Below are 19,599 nucleotides of genomic sequence, written 5' to 3'. Positions count from 1 at the left end.
ATAAAACAAGATTAAAAGGAGGAATGCATTCAGCAAACCCGGAGGTCATAAACAAGTGGTAAACAGGAGAGGAAGGACAGCAAGGAAAGATTAGGCATCTTTGTAACCTCCATGTGAAACTATTTCCTGGCCCTAAGATTAAAAAAAACAAGGAAAGGTATGTCAAAGCTAACTATCATCTTTATGACCCAGGATGCCGGATGAAGCAACTGGCCTGTGTATTTAGAATGCTTATACGTGCCTGTCAGGCGTAGAGAAAGCAAATGGCAGAGGTGCAGAGGCTTGTGGGATTCGATCAGAAACTATTGTCAATGCATCAAACCCAGTCAACACAATGCTTTGATTGCTGACACAATGGCTTGCTCCATATTTCAGAATTCCTCATAGCAATCCCACCTGACCCCCAAACTCTGGATATTTGCACACCTACACCTTTGGGTCCCTTCCAGTGCTACAGTTCTGTGACAATACTTCTTCCCACAGTTAAGCCCTGGAACTCACTGCCACAGGAATCAGGGACGGCCACCACCTTGGATGGTTCTAAAAGAGAATTAATGGGAAAGGCTGTCAATGGCCACAACAGCTATGCTCTTACCATCCCGTTGGAGGCCGTGATTTGCCTCTAAGCATCTGGTTGAATAATGTGAGAGCAGGGCGCTGTAACAGATGGGCTACTGACCTGATCAGTCAGGGCTATTCTTGTATTCTGAAGCCCAGAGTAGCACTCTGCTCCACCCTAACTGCAGAGTCCTCTGATGCTGTTGGGGCCTACAACTCCCATCACTGTACCATTGGCCAGGCTGGTCAAGGCTGATGGGAGTTGGAGTCCATAAACAGGGGAAGGGACATTGGGTTCCCCATCCCTAATCTACAGGTATAATAAGAATGTTATTATTTATACCCCGCTCATCTGGCTGGGTTTCCCCAGCCACTCTGGGCGGCATACAGCACATTAAAAAATTGTAAAACATTAGACATTACAGTGGTACCTTGGTTCTTGAACTTAAACCGTTCCGGGAGTCCGCTCGACGCCCGAAACTGTTCATAAACCAAGGCCCAGCTTCTGATTGGCTGTAGGAGCTTCCTGCAGCCAAACAGAAGCCACGTCGGACCTTTGGTTTCCAAAAAACGTTCGCAAACCGGGAAATTTACTTCCGGGTTTGCGGCGTTCGGGAGCTGATTTGTTCAGGAGGCAAGCCAAGGTGTGATTGTAATGTCAAGTGCATCTTTAAGCATTTGAGCTTCTATTTCTTAAGTACAGAAGCAGGAAGCTGGCTTCCTGAGGGTCCCTCTCCCTCTGCCGAATCCAGTCTAAGCTTTGATTCCTCACTCACTGCCTTTCTTCCTTCAGCCTGTCTCCCAGATGTCTGCCGGGGACTACGAATCCAAGAAACCGCACCTCCCAGCACAAGGTGAGATTCCAGGCCACTCCTTTGCCTTGAGTGGGAAAAGGGAACCCTTTGCATCCACTGATGCTGTAAGGCTTTGGCTCAGTGCTACGGCATGCAGAAGGTCCTTGGTTCAGTCCCCGGCATCTCCAGGAAGGGCTGGGGATGTTCCCTGACCGAAACTCTAGGGAGCCACTGCCAGCCCTGAGCTAGGTAGACCAATGGACTGGCTCAGAATAAGGAAGCTTCCTATTTAAAATTGCCTTTAGGTAAAGGGGAAAGGGACCCCTGACCATTAGGTCCAGTCATGACCGACTCTGGGGTTGCGGCGCTCATCTCACTTTACTGGCCGAGGGAGCCGGCATACAGCTTCCAGGTCATGTGGCCAGCATGACTAAGCTGCTTCTGGCAAACCAGAGCAGCACACGGAAACACCGTTTACCTTCCCGCCAGAGTGGTACCTATTTATCTACTTGCACTTTGACGTGCTTTCGAACTGCTAGGTTGGCAGGAGCAGGGACCGAGCAACGGGAGCTCACCCCATCGCAGGGATTCGAACCGCCGACCTTCTGATCGGCAAGTCCTAGGCTCTGTGGTTTAACCCACAGCGCCACCCACCAGTTTATGCTTTAATTTCAGAAGAAGGGCCATAATTCAGTGGCATAGCAGCTGCTTTGAGTACAGAAGGTCCCGGGCTCAATTATTGGCAACTCCTGATAGGGCTGGGGACAAGACCCTTGTCTGAAACCCTGGAAAGACTCTGCCAGCCCATATAGATGGACTGGAGGGTGTGAATTAGTTTAAGGCTGCTTCCAATGTTCCTGCGTTCCCATTCCCCGCCAGAAGTGGTAGACCCAGGCTTTTCCTGGTAGGCTGCCTCTGGGCATAGAGGCTCCTCTTAGCTACCCTGGACCTCCTGAGTTCCCCATCCTGTTTGCTGCCATGTGGGGCTTCTATTTGTTACAGTCTTCCTGCGGGTTTCCTAATGCTCTGTTCTGTCCCCTCTTGCAGGAAGGGAGAGGGGTCCACCTGGCCGCACGGATCTCTTTGACGACCCCTCCTACGTTAATGTGCAGAACCTGGAGAAGGCGCGGCAGGGGGCTCCGGGGGCCACTGCCAACGGCAGCGCCCAGCGAGATCTCTTTGACATGAGTGAGTGTCAAAGGCATGTTCATGAATGTGTATGTGCAAGAGACTTGTGGCCACAGGGGCAGCACCCTTGCAATTAAGCACTTGCCTGGTAGCCACAGGCGGGTAAAAAAGCTGGTGGAAGCACCTAGTGTGAAAATGTTGTGGGGATGCCTTTTGAAAGGGGCAAGGCAAACTCTTCGTCCCTCCTCTTCCAACAGGCTAGTACAATTATTATTAGTAACCTGCAAGCTAGCTTTGGCTTGTGAAATGTGCACTTCTCACCAAAGTCCCAAAGTGATTTGCATCCTAATTAAAAAGAGAGAGAGAGAGGGAAAAAACACAATAATAAGATCTCATCATGTCTTTGCCTGGTGCCAAATATTGGTCCTGGCAGGCTTCCCTGGGGAGAGTTGTCATATCATGTGTTTGTACCCCATTCTTCAGCCAAAAAGCCTCCCAGGAAGCCACCGTACGGTCAATTAAAACAAGACCGCAAGCCTGAAGGCAGGTGCTATCTTAAAAATGAAAAAGACATGCAAGGAAAAGGGGGAAGGGAGGGAAATTGAACTCGTCACTAATTCATAGAATCCTAGAGTCGAAAGGAACCACAAGGATCATCTAGTCAAACCCCCGCAATTTTGCCAATGTGGGGGTCAAACCCACAACTCTGGAGTCTCACGCTCTACCAACTGAGCTATCAAATATTTAGTATTACGGTCAATGAGCAGCATTAAGAAACTGGGATAAGAAGTGCATTAAGCACATCATCTGAACCGTGTTATGAGGAAAAGGAAAAAAAGGGTGGAATAAAATTAAGCGAATGAAAATAACACAAAATAAGGTAAAACGGGCCCCTGCATGATCGCCAGAGTGGCTGAGGTCACACGACACATGAGGGAGAAGCGACAGGGAGGGAAGAGGTAAAAATCAAACTCGGGCACGTTCTTCAACCATTGGCCGGCTGGCGCAGGAGCTGGGCCTCCAGCAGAACTGAGGAAATGAGCCTTCTGCTCCTAATCTCTCCTGCTGAGGCTGCCTGATGGAATGGCTGCCCTCAAGCAATAGCAGAGGGGAGACGAGGCCGGGCGGAGAGCCTTCCATGAAGTGTGGCTTGAGGTTGGGAGGCTGCTAGTAACGTTTGGTGACCTTATTTAAAAGTCTTATTTACAAGTGTTTACTTTTAGAAGACATCTGAAGGCAGCCCTGTTTAGGGAGGCATTTAATGTTTGATGTATCACAGTATTTTAATATTTCCTGGAAGCCGCCCAGAGTGGCTGGGGAAGCCCAGACAGATGGGCGGGGTATGAATGAATGAATGAATGAATGAATGAATGAATGAATGAATAAATAAATAAATAAATATTATTATTAGTGTGTTTCGGGCTGGAGGATATTTGTTTGATTGGTTTATCTACCCCCCTTTGTCACAAGATCTCAATAATCAGGTATAAATAATCTAGGATTGTTAATTTAACTGCTCTCCCATCTCAAGATATACACCTATTCCTGCAGAAGTGCATATCCCATTCAAAAGAGATGATTAAGAAATAGTGTTGATGTGTTTCTGACTTGAAACCATTCCATTTAATTATTGTGGTATTTGTAAACTTTTGAATTGGGAGTAGTGGGAGAGTTCCTAATGCTCAAAATCAGGCTTCACCAATGTGGTGCGTTGGGCTCCAGCTCCCACCATAAATCCATAATAATAATAATAATAATAATAATAAATGAATGAATGAATAAAACGATGAGGGAGCTTACTGCCCCACTCTCATTTTCCCTCTGTGGGCTTCTGCTAGCGTCTTGTAGTCCCCAACCAATGACAGTGGTACCTCGGGTTACAGACGCTTCAGGTTACAGACTCCACTAACCCAGAAATAGTACCTCGGGTTAAGAACAGTTTCAGGCTAAGAACGGACCTTCGGAACAAATTAAGTTCTTAACCAGAGGTACCACTGTATATCTCGCTGGCGCTGAAAGGAGTTGTCAAGCTCCTAGTCCTCACTTGGCTGTCAGACGCCTCTCACCGCTTGCCTCTCCCCCCAGAGCCATTTGAGGATGCCTTGCGGGGGCCGCCGCCTGCGTCCCCAGCCCAGCTGGTAGCCTCCATGGAGGAGCAGCTCCGACGGGAGCCCTGGTACCACGGCCGGATGAGTCGCAAAGATGCCGAGAGGCTGCTGCAGGCCAACGGAGACTTCCTGGTGCGCGAGAGCACCACCACGCCGGGCCAGTATGTGCTGACCGGGCTGCAGGGGGGGCAGCCCAAGCACCTGCTCCTCGTGGACCCCGAAGGAGTGGTGAGGCTTCCTTCTTCTGCTTCAGGGTGTGGGGCGAGAGGGGCCAAGTGCGACCTACAAAACAGCCCCTCCTGTCACAAATCCCCGCTTTGCTGACTGCCCCCGTTGAGACTAGTAGGGTGGTAGGTCGGGAAACCCAACGGTAGGCAGAGCCAGAGCCAACAAGAGGTGGAGCCAGAGGCAGAAGGACAGGAGGAGGGAGACCCAAAGGTGGGCGGAGCCAGAGCCAACAAGAGGTGGAGCCAGAGGCAGGAAGCAGGGAGACCCAAAGGTAGGCGGAACCAGAGACAACAAGAGGTGGAGGCAGGAGGCAGGGAGACCCAAAGGTGGGTGGAGCCAGAGCCCAACAAGAGGTGGAGCCAGAGGTAGAAGGACAGAAGGCAGGGAGACCCAAGGTAGGCGGAGCCAGAGCCAACAAGAGGAGGAGCCAGAGGCAGAAGGACAGGAGGCAGGGAGACCCAAGGTAGGCGGAGCCAGAGCCAACAAGAGGAGGAGCCAGAGGCAGAAGGACAGGAGGCAGGGAGACCCAAAGGTAGGTGGAGCCAGAGGTAGGAGGCAGGGAGACCCAAAGGTGGGCGGAGCCAGAGCCAACAAGAGGAGGAGCCAGAGGCAGAAGGACAGGAGGCAGGGAGACCCAAAGGTAGGTGGAGCCAGAGCCAAAAGGAGATGGAGCCAGAGGCAGGAGGCAGGGAGACCCAAAGGTAGGCGGAGCCAGAGACAACAAGAGGTGGAGCCAGAGGCAGAAGGAGAGGAGGCAGGGAGACCCAACGGTGGGCGGAGCCAGAGCCCAACAAGAGGCGGAGCCAGAGGCAGAAGGACAGGAGGCAGGGAGACCCAACGGTAGGCGGAGCCAGAGCCCAACAAGAGGTGGAGCCAGAGGCAGAAGGACAGGAGACAGGGAGACCCAAAGGTGGGCAGAGCCAAAGCCAATAAGAGGTGGAGCCAGAGGCAGAAGGACAGGTGGCAAGGAGACCCAAGGAGAGGTAGAAGGACAGGAGGCAGGGAGACCCAAAGGTGGGTGGAGCCAAAGCCAATAAGAGGTGGAGCCAGAGGCAGAAGGACAGGCAGCAAGGAGACCCAAAGGTGGGCGGAGCCAGAGCCCACTAATTCTTGTTTTGTCCCTCTCCTCCTCTCATGGGCTCTTCTGGGGGTTTCCCCAACACCAACTCCCAGGCCAGTTTTGTGGGGTAAGAGGCAGGAATGGGGCAAGCCCCACTGCGCAAGCGGTGCATTTAGGGTTTACTAAAATATAAAAAGCCTTACAGTCAGAGTCTCCTTCCCCCACCTGCAGGTCCGGACGAAGGATCACCGCTTCGAGAGCGTCAGCCACCTCATTAGCTACCACATGGACAATCGGCTGCCAATCATTTCGGCGGGCAGCGAGCTCTGCCTGCAGCAACCAGTGGAGCGGAGATCATAAGCAGCGAGGGGCCGGGGTGTCATCCTAATCCCCACCCTGCAAATCCTTCAGTGGGGGGGGAAAAATTGCCGCCTTGCCCCTTCTAGCAGCTTCACCTCAGCTTCTCCTGCCTTTTACGGGTGTTCTGTTCCTCACACATGTGTGGCCTGTACACCAGGCATCAATGGTTCCCTCCACCACAGGCCAGAGCGGTGCCATCTCTGCCAAAGCGTCTCCCTTTTATTGCGAGCTGGACACCTGCCTCACTCCGCAAATCCCTCCTTGGTAGAAGATCCTCTCCGATTATCAACAAACTCTCCTGTCGCTTATCGTCACCCGCCTTTCATTTCTCACAAGGAGGCCCTGGGCCAGCACTGCCTCACCTTTGCAAAGCCTGCGCAGGGCGCTAGTCCTCAGCGAGGGCGCGAGGGTCTCAGTTTCTCGTGGCCCTTGCTGGATCCCGTGCCTGCACAGCTTCCCTTGGGGCAGAAGAGCCCCAAACTTCACCTGCCTATTTACCCCCACCCCCAGTTCAGGTAACCTCACCCTTCTTCTCTTGACTTTTTAAAGCGGCTTGGCGGAAGTCCGTTCCCATCTCCGTTTGTAGCAGCGCCTGATTGAATCTTTGCCCAATGGATTCAGCTAATGCCAAAGTTGCTGGTCGTATTTTGTTCTTTTGTGGGGGAGAGGGTGGAGGGAGGGAAACAATAACCCCCCTGCCGCCTTTTTTGTAAAGCACAAAAAGAGATAGCGCAACTCTCTCCCTGGACCCAGATGTGTAACACATACACCCCCCAAAACACTCACTTTACATATTAATTAACTCTGCGTGCCTTGACCCTTTTACAGGTCTGAGATTTTATGCAAAATCCCTCTTGCTGTGGTGGCCTGCTTTGGAGGGCGGTGGGGTAGGGGTGGCAGAGAAGAAGGCTGTTGTTCTCTTTTGCCCCCCCCCCCCAATCTCTAGGACCTGCACAGCCATCACTGTGCCCCGGCGGGCACTCCTACACCCCTTGGGCATCCCTGTTGGCAAAAGTGCCCTGCAGGGAAGGTAGAGGAGGGGACGGGATTACTCTGGGCTACGCCCTACACTACAGCCCCTCTCCTCGCCTGCATTGCGGGGGGTTGGACTAGATGGCCCTCGGGGTCCCTCCCACCTCCGTGATTCTATGAAAGCACAGCCTTAGCAGCGCAGGGACCCCTCGGGATTTGTGGGACGCTTGTCCTTGAGCTCGAGGACCTTCCGCAAGGAGGCAATATTGGGGTGGGGAGCACAAAGCCTTCCAGAGCACCCAAAGGACCCAGGGAGAGAGGAGGTGGGGGTAGAAGAAAGCCACGTCTCCTGGCAGCGTTCAGGCTGCAGCCACACCTCCCTCCCCTCCCCAGGTCTGTAAATAAGTTTGATAACTTTAGTGTTGCATGTACATTGTTATACTCCAGAAGCCAAAGTGTAGCCCCCCCCTTCCTCACACACACACACCCATGATCACTGTGCCTGTCCCCCCACCCTGGGGGACTTCATTTCCACCTCACGTGTCCCCCCCCTCATTCCCCCATCCTATACACACACTTTTTATCGGTTTGATTTTATCTTGATTATACCAAAGGAACCCAATGATTATTATTATTATAATTATTATAATTATTATTATTAAAAGTTGGTATTTCTTTAAAGCTGTGGCTGCTGGAACTTCCTTTTTTGTTTGTTCAGCTGCAGGTGGGGCGGAGTTGGGGGCACCCAGCAAAGAGTCTTACTTGGGTGGGAGAAGTTCTTTTTTTCTTTTTTCTTTTTTTATTGATACAGCAAGAAAAAAGAAAAAAACACAAATACCAAATTACACACAGGAATAACCATAGACACATAATTTTCTTAGCAAACAATAAAACATATATTGGTCTTAACATTAAAGACCCGATCTCCCGTCTATTCCATATTTCGATTTCATGTTACTTATTGCCAATACACACTTTTGTCATAATTAAACTTTTTCTTTATATATCTAATTACTTCTAATATAGAAGTGCTTAACTGTTCCAGAGCAGATCCAAAGGCTCTGTTTTCAGGAGAGGAGCTGCTGGCAAACCACTTGCTCCTCCCCGTGTATAGCGCACTTGCTTGTCTCTCTGGAATTCCAGCTGCTTCCCCAAACCTGTCAACTTTTCCCTTTTCTTGTGAGGAATCCTATTCGGAGTAAGGGAATTTCCCTTTAAAAAAGGGAAAGTTGACGGCTATGCCCCAAACTCTCCACTAGTGGCCGCTCGCTCCCACTGCCTCTGCAGTAGGGAATCGCTTGTTCCTATTCGTTTCTACGATTCCCATGATGCCTTAAGGCAGAACCTACGCTCCATTGGCTAAGAGCTTTTTGTTCCTTCCTGCTGATTGGCCTGCCCTTCGCCTGCCGTTTAGGAATATTCCACAGGGGTAGGTAGGGAGAGGATGTGTGTCATGTCACCAGTTCTGAAAAAAAAGTGGTCTTAACCTTCCGGCCATGCCTTCATTTCATTCCGCCTGAGGAACCTTAGGCAGGGTCCGGATCTATTGTGACGGCTAAAAAGTTTCTCTATTCCCTCTCCCCCCCCCGCCCGCTGACGAAATGGTACATCCCAATTTCCCTTCACTCGCCTCACGTCTAAGCTCTCTTCTTATTGGCTAGGTTCCTTGAGCCATAGAGAGGGGGAAATAGAGTGTCCCTCCTTTCCTTTCACTATTGAGCGAGGCTCGCCTTTTTCTGTCGCCATAGAGCTGCTTAAGTCCCTAGAGCGGCACAGCGGCGCGCGTTCTCCTTCCAAAGCCGGTCGCAGGCGGAAGCGGTGCTCTGTCCTCTCAACTCTATGGTCTTGGGCTTCCGCTTCCTGTTCTCGTCGCGATGGCGCGCGCAGGGCCCCTCCGGCGCTCGTAGCTGCTCTTCCCCTCCCCCCCCATTCTCCCTCCCCCTCCCCCCTTTCCCCTCTTATGGCGGCCCCGCACCCCGACAAGCTGGAGGGGGGAGTCGGCCCAGCTCCGCCTGCTCCGGGTCCGCCGCCTCCTCCGCCCGGGAACATCTCCACAGGACCAGGCCGCAAGCAGGGCAAGGCCGGTAAGGGCCCGGGAGGCGGGCGAGGGTGGTTGCCATGGAGACGGAGGCCTTGAGTGACAGGGGAGGGCGCACGATGATGATGATGGGGGGTGTCTTGTCTATGGGTGGAACCCCCTTTTCCCTCTGGAATTTAAACATTTGTTTTCTTTTAAAACGTGCACGTTGGGTTCGGACTTAGCTGTTCCGAGATCAGGTCCATTGAAATCAATGGAAGTTATGCTTTTGGAGTCGGCACGTTTCGAGTGGCAGCTCCCTCCGCCCTTGAAATCGATGGGACTTACAAGCAGCCTTGTTCCAGTTGCAGATAGGTAGCCGTGTTGGTCTGCCATAGTCAAAACAAAATAAAAAAAATTCCTTCCAGTAGCACCTTAAAGACCAACTAAGTTAGTTCTTGGTATGAGCTTTCGTGTGCATGCACACTTCTTCAGATACACTGAAACAGAAGTCACCAGACCCTTCTATAATCTATAAGAATCCAATGTCTTTGTTCAGACCAGGTCTCTCCATGGTTTTAAGTTTGGTAATAAGGTCAAACTCATGCTGGTAGCTTCGAGAACACTGTCCAACCATCTCGTCCTCTGTCCTCCCCTTCTCCTTGTGCCCTCCAGAAAGAGAAGCTGCTGAATTGCAACTTATTACCAAACTTAAAACCATGGAGAGACCTGGTCTGAACAAAGACATTGGATTCTTATTCATTATACATGACAAAGCCATTTTTCACCTTCTCACCCCTTGCTTTTTCCTGTAAGACCTATTGCAGTCGTTAAGAGTCGTCAACAGGCTCATCACAGCTATCTGCCAATCACCCAATCCCACCACCCTTCTGAGTAATACCCCTCCCCACCTTCTCACTATATAGAAGGGTCTGGTGACTTCTGTTTCAGTGTATCTGAAGAAGTGTGCATGCACACGAAAGCTCATACCAAGAACTAACTTAGTTGGTCTTTAAGGTGCTACTGGAAGGAATTTTTTTATTTTGTTTTGAAGCAGCCTTGTGTTTAAGCCCTCGCCTGGTCCTTTTGAGTCTGTTGTTCAGTGTGATAGCGTGAACCCTGGTGAGTTAGAAGGCAGTCGGGAGAAGGGCTGCAAGCTCAGAGGCAGGGAGCATCTCTTCCGCACGCAGAAGGTCCCAGGTTGGCTCCCCAATGCTGGGAATGTCCTTTTCGAAATCCCGAAAAGCTACTGCCAGCCAGGGTAGGCAGTGAAGAGCTAGAAGGACTAATGGCCTCACTCTGGATTAGGCAGCTTCCTGCGCTCCTCTTTGGCCCTTTGTTTACTACCACGAGAGCCAGTGTGGCGTAATGGTTACAGTGTTGGAATACCTAGGAGACCAGGGTTCGAATCCCCGCTCAGCTATGAAGCTCATTGGGTGACCTTGGGCCAGTCACTATCTTTTAGACTAACCTACCGCACAGGTTTGTTGTGAGATGATGAGAACCATGTACACCACCTTGAGATCCTTGGAAGAAAAAAGGTGGTATGCTAATGTAGTAAGTGAAAATGAACTGAATCTTTATTTTAATGTTAGAGGAAGGGCTGTACTTTGCATGCAGAAGGTGCAAGGTTGAAACCCCCAGCAGCTCCACGTAGGGCTTGGAAGGTCCTGTGTACATCCCTGGAGTGCTGCTGCCAGTCAGTGTAGTCAATACACTACATGGGCCAGTGGTCTGACTCAGAATAAAGCAGCTTTCCATGTCCCTTTGTTATAGAGAAGAGCGGTAGCTCAGTGGTGGAGCATCTGTTTCACATATAGAAGGTCCCAAGTTCAATCCTTGTGTTCTCCAGGTGTTTTTTATTTTAGCTTTATTGACAACTTTTTGTTGTTATTATTTAGTTGTGTCTGACTTTTCGTGACCCCCTGGACCAGAGCACACCAGGCACTCCTGTCTTCCACTGCCTCCCGCAGTTTGGTCAAACTCGTGCTCGTAGCTTCGAGAACACTGTCCAGCCATCTCTTCCTCTGTTGTCCCCTTCTCCTTGTGCCCTCCATCTTTCCCAGCATCAGGGTCTTTTCCAGGGAGTCTTCTCTTCTCATGAGGTGGCCAAAGTATTGGAGCCTCAGCTTCCTGATCTGTCCTTCCAGTGAGCACTCAGGGCTGATTTCCCTCAGAATGGATAGGTTTGATCTTCTTACACCCACGGGACTCTCAAGAGTCTCCTCCAGCACCATAATTCAAAAGCATCAATTCCAACTACCAATGAACAATTGTGCCATGAATTTATCGAGTCCCTTAGAACAGGAATGGAGAACCTGTGGTTTTCCCGGGTGTTCATAGAATTGTAGAGTTGGAAGGAAATCCAAGGGTCATCTGGTGCAAACCCTCAATGCATCCATGACAGATGGTCATTCAACCTCCACTTGAACACCTCCAGGGAAGGAGAGTCCATCACCTCCTGAGGGAGTCTGTTCCACTGTCGAATAGCTCTTGCTGTCAGAAATATCTTCCTGATGTTTAGTTGGAATCCCCTTTCTAGCAACTTGAATCCATTGGTTACAGTCCTAGCTTCTGGAGCAGGAGAAAATAAGCTTGCTCCATCTTCCATGAACAGCCCTTCAGATGTATCTCCTCTCAGTCTCCTTTTTACCTGGCTAAACATCCCCAACTCTCAACTGTTCCTCCTACGGTTTGGTTTAATCTTGGTTGCCCTCTGCACTTGTTCCAGCTTGTCAATATCCTCCTTAAATTGTGCTGCACAGAACTGGACACAATAAGCCCTGGCCAGCATTGCCATTGATAGGAGTTGTAGTCGAACAACATGTGGAGGGCCACAGTTTCTCCATGCCTGCTTTAGAAGAATCTAAGAACTGTTTTGCTTAATATGAGTATGGACACATTAGTAGTAGTAGTAGCAGTAGTGGTAGCAATAGTAGTAACTCAATTTCTATGCCGCCCTTCATCTGAAGATCACGGGGCGGTTTTTACCCACCACCCAGTTTTCCACAGTGCCCAAGCAAATATTTCAGCAGGGCCTGAAGGCAATTTCCCCTCTCATACTGTTTGTTCTCCTCCAGCACTGCCCCAAAGCAAAATCTGTTCAGGAGGGAAGAACTTTGCTTTTCCAGAACTTGAAGACAGATGTTTGAAAAATGCATTGATTGAATTAAGTGCCACAAGATGTTGTGAAAGCCACCACCTTTAATATGCTTACAGACACAAGGAGGTGGGCTGGACTATCACTAAGCATATTAAAGGTGGTGCCTTTGGCAACATCCTGTGGCACTTAATTCAATCGATGCATTTTTCAAATGTCTCTTTTAAAGTTCTGCAAAAGCAAGGTTCTTCCCTCCTCCCAAGCAAGCAAGCAACTAGGCAGGGAATGATCTTGATGCAGTTGATTTTGTTTTTGAAACACAAATTTCTAGCATAGTTATCTGTAGACAGGCAAACAGGGTGTTGTTGGGTTTTGTGGTCTAGTGACGTGGGCGGGCTTAGTTGCAAGGCGCTGCACCAGGATGTTCATGCTGTGACTGACCACCCAGACTTTGGATTAGCTTGCCACTGCCGTATCTACATTTCATTTTCTCCTCCTAATTAGGCCTTCAAATGAAGAGTCCCGAGAAGAAGCGCCGCAAGTCCAATACACAGGTAACGTGGCTGGGGTGTGTGCCTGTTTTCACCGTATATGAATCAGCATTAATACATTTCTACAGAGCAGCCTCTGAGAATTACTGTCTGCTTCCCTTCTCCCTTGCATGCACCTTAATTTTCTTCCAAGTAAGATTTCTGGATCTGGGTTTTTCCTTACTTCTTCCTGCTCCACACAGATCCTACTGCTTTGCTGCGTCCATTTTCTAATGCTTCAGTCATTTGGAGAGTGAATTTCTTGCCTGATCAAAAAGCAGATTTGCAACTGTCTTAAAGCTGAAGTAGCAGCTGCAAAAGAATTCCCGCATTTACTCAAATCTAAGGCTCACCTTTTTTGGCCAAATCATGTTGCAAAAATTAAGGTGTGCATTAAATTCGATGGCACATTTACATTCGCCAGGAAATACTCTTTTTGATTTGTTTCAAAGTTCTGAAAATTGAGGTGCGCATTAAATTTGATGTCGCATTAGACTTGAGTAAATATGGTCATTATTTGAGATACCTAATACCACTGGTCCAACAAATCATTCAGCCCGTTGAATATATTTCTGGTTCAGAATGCAGATATCTCATTTAAATCTCTTATTAGTTAACTGTTGTTAGCAGTTAGACTTGCTATAGCCCGTATGTTTTAGAAAGACATGGAAGGGGCATCCTTATTGAAATAACTTAACATAATTTGGTGACTAGTCCTCATAGAGAAATTGACCAACAAAATACGGCTGGCAGAGATGCAAAGAGTCATTTACAACTGACTGACACTTTTATCGATTACATGAATAAGACAAACAGTCCTGAACTTTCTTAGACATCCAGAGTTGTTTATTATTATTATTATTATTATTATTATTATTATTATTATTAGTGTACCACCCTGTACCTATAGATCTCAGGGTGGTTCAGAACACAATATTACAATAAAAAAAACACAAAATACATAATGAAAAATAAGACCAGAGACGACCCAGTTAATCCCCCCTCGCACCTCACATTTACAAGGGCATCAGATATCAGCCAAAGGCCTGGTTGAAGAGGAACCTTTTCGCCTAGCATCTAGAGATATGTAACAAATGTGCCAAGTGAGAACATTCCACAAATGGGAGCCACTGCAGAAAAGGCCCCATTCTCATATTGCCACCCTTCAAACCTCTCTTTGGTTGCTCTGGGTTAAATCACATTCTTATGCTGTTTCTTCACTGTATACCTCAATATTTTTTTGTTGAGGAGAGGGTTTCATTTTCCAAAAAAGATCAGTTGAGTTATGGGGAAAAACATTAAGAATTAACCTGGTTAAATCAAATGGCCATCCTGGATGGCGAGGATGGTCGAGAAATACGACCCTGTTTTCAGCTCCATGGTGGAGCAGCCCAGAATTCCCTGGGCATAATGTACAGATTGGTTTTATCTGCGCAGCGGAGGTCCCCCCTGTTAACTGTGGCGCTTCTTTCCCTTCCAGGGCCCTGCCTACTCCCACCTCTCGGAATTTGCTCCCCCGCCCACGCCCATGGTGGACCACCTGGTGGCGTCGAACCCCTTTGAGGATGACTTCGGGGCCCCCAAAGTCGGCTCTGCCTCCGCACCTTTCCTCGGCAGCCCCGGACCCTTTGGGAACTTCCGCATGCAGGGGGCGATGGGGCCGCAGGTGCCGCCCGGCTACGGCGGGGGCCCGCAGCCCATGCGGAGGCAGCCCCCCCCTTTTGGACCAAGCCAGATGGGTCCCGCCTTCAACATGCCTCCCCAGAATCCCGGGTACGTGCAGTCCGGAGGGATGGGCTTTGGCGGCCAGCCCTTTGGCCAGCCCCTGGGGCAGAACTTCAGCCCCCCCGGGGGGCAGCTGATGCAGGGCCCCATGGGCGGCTTCGGTCCCATGATCTCCCCAACCATGGGGCAGCCCCCGCGCGGAGGCGACATGGGCCCGGGGCCCGCCCTAAACCCCCCCGGGGGTCCCCCGATGGCCCAGCGCTTCAACCAGCCAGGCAACCTGTTCGGACAGTCCCCCATGCAGCGCCCGAACCTCCCCAACCTGCCCCCCAACCCCAGCTCCTTCCCCGGGCCCGACCCCAGCTTCCCCCCTGGCGGCGGCGGCGGCGAAGACAATGGCGGGGGGAAGCCGCTCAACCCGCCCCCCAGCACCTTCAGCCAGGAGCAGCACAGCGGTTCGCCGGCAGCCATCAACGGCACCCAGCCCCCTTTTGCACCCAACAGCACGGGGCACGGCGGAGGTGGCACGCCCGAGGCCAACAGCCTCCCGCCCTCCAGCAAGGCTTCCGGGAACTCGGGCCACCAGCCCCCACCCGGCCTGGTGTACCCCTGCGGGGCGTGCCGCAGCGAGGTCAACGACGACCAGGACGCCATCCTGTGCGAGGCCTCGTGCCAGAAGTGGTTCCACCGGGAGTGCACGGGGATGACCGAGAACGCCTACGGGCTGCTGACCACCGAGGCCTCGGCCGTCTGGGCCTGCGACTTCTGCCTGAAGACCAAGGAGATCCAGTCGGTCTACATCCGAGAGGGCATGGGGCAGCTGGTGGCTGCCAACGAAGGCTGAGCCTCCGCCGCTGCAGCCGCTTCCCTCTGCCTGGACGTCGGAGGTGGTGGCATCCCTGCTCTACACCACTAGACACTCTTCGGCTTCGTCCGTGGATTCTGCAAGGAACACGGGTAGCACATTTTCAAAGCCCCCCGGTTACTGAAAGAATTTGGTGGGAGGGGAGGACAGAGTTTTCGACTTTCTGTGACCTCCGGAACCTGGAGCTGTTCTTCCCAAGCCTTCCAGCATTCCATCTCCTCCTCCTCCTCCTCCTGCGCTTTCTTTACAGTCGCTGCTGCGGTTCGAAGCCACAGAACAGCCAGTCTTGGGCAGCAGATACCCAGCGGACGGCAATTTAGCATAAACTGGAGAGCGGTTACTTCATTGGGGGTGTCTATGCTCTCTCTTCTGCTGACGTTTTCTTAGAAGAGGACAACCACCCGCTCTCCTCAAACGCAGCACGGTTCCCTCAGTTTCCCATTTCCCTAGAACTACTACCAGGTGCAAGTCTGCCAAAGCCTGGGCCCTGCGAGGAGGGTTGGTATTTTGAAGGTCGACAGGCCCTCAAGTAATGGAGAACAGACCAACCCCTGCCCTGAACCTCTTTCAGAGGGCATTTCAAGAGAGCCAAGCAAGAGGAAACACTCTTGGACATCTTTTTGGTTTTTTAAATTTTTACTTTTAAAAACAAATTGGCGGGTTTGTTTGTTTTCTCCCTTAGACCCAGACCTTTTTTGTACTTGTGTGTGTGTTTTGGTCAAGTGGTTACTGGTGTGATTTTGATAATTGTTTTCTTAAAAAAAAAAAAAAATCTGTTTTCTCCTGCTGGACTTTTTGAAAAGAAGGGAATCTGGGGGAGTAGGGAATCATTGCTGTGTGTGTGTGCTGTACAAACACAGAGACACATACACCTACAGCCTCTCTCTCCCTCTCTTGGTTTTTATGTGAACGTATTAAAAGAAAAATTTTGTACCGTGGTGTTATAAACTCAATTTGAAAGCCGGTGGGAGGGAGCAATGACCTGGTTACTTATACATTCATGTGCGTATGAATTAGTGGTTTGCATTTGGACATGCGAAGGGCCTTGCCGGATCAGGCCGGTGGCCCATCTAGTCCAGCATTCTCTTCTCCCAGCTAGATGCCTCGACGGGAAGCTCACAAGCAGCAACTGAGTGCAGCAGCAACTCTCCCTGCTTGCGATTCCTGGCAGCTGGTATTCAGAGGCATATACTGCCTCCCCCTTCTGAAACCCTTCAGAGCTGCTGCCAGCGTGGGCCGTATTGAACTAAATAGGCCAGTGGTCTGCCTTTGTAGAAGGCAACTCCCTTTGTGCACTGTCGAAAACGGGATGCTTGATTAGAGAGACAATTGATCCGATCCTGTTGGGATAAGCACACAAAAGTAATTTACAAACCAGACCTTCGTGCCCTTGCTCTATTTTTCTGACCCCCAAACATGCTGGCTAAGCATCCCCTCCACATGCCAAAGCCACAAAAATGCCCATTTGGACAATCCGAGGCTTGAAAGAACAGAGTCTACTGAGACGCACACACAAAAAGGCATTCCCCCCCCCCCTTCTTGTTTGCTTCCTTGACAAAGTGTCACCTCTCAGCTTCTGCTTCCTTTCAAAGCAGTCCCCGTCCCCCCCCCCCCGCCCCCGGCTGGTTGCTGAAGAAACAAAGCCCCAAACCCATTCAGCTGCCAAGGACAAGCCTGGACTGCTGAGATTTGCCAAGAAAGAGGCTGGCAGGGGACTTAGAAATCGAAAGGCAAAATCTCTGGTTTGGGGTTTTTTTTCTGGCTGCAGTGCTTTTAGGGGAAACCTTCCAACAGTGGAGTAGAAGTTAATGGGGTGGGTGGGTGGGAGGGAGGGAGAGGACAGAGTGAACCATTTCCACGGTACAGAAAAGAACACTGGTGAAATGTCATGGCAGAAGAGGCTCTTGTCTGATTCCGCAACAGGTGTGCATCTGAGATAAAATCTACCTCCCTTTACAAGGTTGCTGAGAGGATTAGAGAACTTCCTGTGCTTCCAGGAGACAGACTGCAAAGTGGTTTTATGAAATAAAATTGACCGCCCCTTCATGGTTATTGTGAGTGCTGCGACCACTCCAAAAACCTTACATAAATGAATGCTAATATTGAAAGCTAACTGTTCACTTGGGTGCAGGTGATCTGGGTTGAGATTTATCCTGCTGGCTTATCAAAATGTCCCATCTATTGCTGAAATCTGCTGGGGTGGAGGTGAATGTTGCAGAGATTTAGGTGTGGCAAGTGTGTCTGCACGCCCTTCTCACTTTGGCAAAGGCTGAATCGCCCAGCCTGAAGGGTTGGTTTTGCTTTCTCAGCCAAACACATCTCTGAAGCCAGAAACCGTCCGGTTACGGAGCCAACATGCTATAGGATGCAGATCAGGTATCGGGGCTGCTGATCAGATCTGGGATCCCCTGTTCACCTCCTTGCAGAATCCGGAATTCCAAACTCACCTGATGATCCAGGGTCAGCATATTTCAGCTGAGCCTGCCTTGCAGGTTTGTTTTAGAAAGTGGAAGCCTCTACACTGCAAAGAAGCGGTGTTGCAGGGAAATAATTTTGGGCCAGGGAAGTGGAACATTGGGGGGGGTGTAGTTCTCTGGAATTTTACAGGACTTACCCCAGGCTGTCTGTTATTACCTGGCTGGAATGTGTCCTTGAACTCTTGACAATGCCTCTTGCTTGCTTGGGGGAAGAATAGAGAGCTGTGGGTATAAGATACAAGCCTGCTCAAGAGAGAGAGAGAGATAAAACTTTATTTGCATTAGTCAATGGCCATAGTAACAGTAAAACATTACAGTATACGCAGAAAAGGAAATTTGATATAAAAGCACAATTTAAAGTCCTGAATCAGCAGTCAGTTAGTGGCCCTTATTCTGATTGCCCCTGCTATGAACCTAGCAACCTTTGCTGTTATCTGCTCATTTTGATCTGATAGAAGAAATGACATTGTGGCAGTGGTTGAGCGCCCTGGGATGGTTAGTACAAGTGGGGTGATGATCTGGTTCCTCAGGTCTTTGTAGCTAGCCTGCTCCAGAGACATTTGTTGCTCCACCCACATTTGGCCTGGCCCCACCCACCACTCAGATGTGTTCCCCAGAAGGGACTTGGGCCCTCGAGCTGAAAAAAGGCTCCCCACCCCCCCGACAGTTGTTTTCCAGGTGCAGGTGATAGCCTCTTTAGATATCAAAATCATCCTTTTTATAAGGTCTTATGTTCCCTTTGCCTGCCTTGCCCCCCCCCATGGCTGCTAGGCAACAATGTTTTACTCAGAGTAGGCATATTTAAATCAATAGACTTAACAGCTATGTTCTTCAGTTTCAGCAGGTCCACTCCTGAGCAGAACCCAACATTCTCCAATTCACTCCAAACTGGTGCCAAAATTTCAGAATAGTTCTGTGCTGCAAACGCTGCGTTGTGTGTCACCCCACAATTGAGTAAGTGATACTCAAAACAAAACACGGGGTTTGTGGCACAAGATGGACAATGTTGGGTTGGGGGGGTTACTTATGGCCCCCGGTTTGAGCATCAGTTACTCAGTTGGGGGGAGCACAAAACGTGGGGTTTGCAGTTCAAAATGAGTTCAAAACTTTGGAAGGGACCATGGCATTCTAGCCAAGGGGTAGCCCCCCCCCTTAAATCAAAGTAAATAAATAATACTTAACTAAAATTAGAAATTGTAGGAAGATTTTAACAGATTTTTCTGAGCACTTGGGACCAAAAGAAAGTAATTTAAAACAGAACCAGACGGAGGATGATGACAGGTGGGTCTCCTCCCCCCACCCCCATAAATCCTGACTACTCCCATCATAGGGGACCCAAAATTTCAGAGTTAGACTGTCTCACCAGAGTGGTGCATGCTCTGGTTATGTCCCGCTTGGACTACTGCAATGCGCTCTACGTGGGGCTACCTTTGAAGGTGACCCGGAAACTGCAATTAATCCAGAATGCGGCAGCTAGACTGGTGACTGGGAGTGGCCACCGAGACCACATAACACCGGTCCTGAGAGATCTGCATTGGCTCCCAGTACGTTTCCGAGCACAATTCAAAGTGTTGGTGCTGACCTTGAAAGCCCTAAACGGCCTCAGTCCTGTATACCTGAAGGAGCATCTCCACCCCCATTGTTCAGCCCGGACACTGAGATCCAGCGCCGAGGGCC

At 50.2% G+C, this 19,599-nt stretch overlaps 2 protein-coding genes and 1 long non-coding RNA gene across 7 annotated transcripts in view; all 3 read left to right on the top strand.

Moving 5' to 3' along the window:
* SHC1 (SHC adaptor protein 1) overlaps positions 1 to 6,291 on the top strand; it is a 44,622-nt gene extending 38,331 nt beyond the window's left edge. For all 5 annotated transcript variants that reach the window (XM_081841045.1, XM_081841043.1, XM_081841046.1 and 2 more), the window contains 4 exons: positions 1,352 to 1,412; positions 2,400 to 2,540; positions 4,566 to 4,816; positions 6,108 to 6,291. In XM_081841045.1, the coding sequence (XP_081697171.1) occupies positions 1,352 to 1,412; positions 2,400 to 2,540; positions 4,566 to 4,816; positions 6,108 to 6,236 (582 nt within the window). In that variant the 3' untranslated portion in view covers positions 6,237 to 6,291. The remainder of the gene's footprint in view (positions 1 to 1,351; positions 1,413 to 2,399; positions 2,541 to 4,565; positions 4,817 to 6,107) is intronic.
* Positions 4,827 to 6,101, top strand: LOC309330143. Its single transcript, XR_014151307.1, has 3 exons — positions 4,827 to 5,087; positions 5,143 to 5,726; positions 5,900 to 6,101. It is a non-coding gene; the product is annotated as an uncharacterized lncRNA (long non-coding RNA).
* Positions 6,292 to 9,126: 2,835 nt separating the features above from the next.
* On the top strand, positions 9,127 to 16,383 carry PYGO2 (pygopus family PHD finger 2). Its single transcript, XM_081841147.1, has 3 exons — positions 9,127 to 9,292; positions 12,830 to 12,879; positions 14,336 to 16,383. Exons 1-3 carry the CDS (start codon positions 9,169 to 9,171, stop codon positions 15,422 to 15,424), a joined length of 1,263 nt encoding a protein of 420 aa, XP_081697273.1. The 5' UTR covers positions 9,127 to 9,168; the 3' UTR covers positions 15,425 to 16,383.
* The last annotated feature ends 3,216 nt before the right edge of the window (positions 16,384 to 19,599 follow it).

This window comes from Podarcis erhardii, assembly GCF_964252035.2.
Source record: "Podarcis erhardii genome assembly, chromosome: 15".
In the NCBI taxonomy this organism is placed as follows: domain Eukaryota; kingdom Metazoa; phylum Chordata; class Lepidosauria; order Squamata; family Lacertidae; genus Podarcis; species Podarcis erhardii.
The sequence above is the reverse complement of the archived record's forward strand: the minus strand, read 5'-3'. Positions and strand labels throughout refer to the sequence as shown.

Coding starts and splice junctions, on each gene's coding strand:
- PYGO2 (XM_081841147.1), top strand. CDS start 9,169: ATGGCGGCCCCGCACCCCGACAAGCTGGAGGGGGGAGTCGGCCCAGCT. Junction 9,293..12,829: donor CCGCAAGCAGGGCAAGGCCG/GTAAGGGCCCGG, acceptor CCTCCTAATTAG/GCCTTCAAATGAAGAGTCCC. Junction 12,880..14,335: donor GCCGCAAGTCCAATACACAG/GTAACGTGGCTG, acceptor TTTCCCTTCCAG/GGCCCTGCCTACTCCCACCT.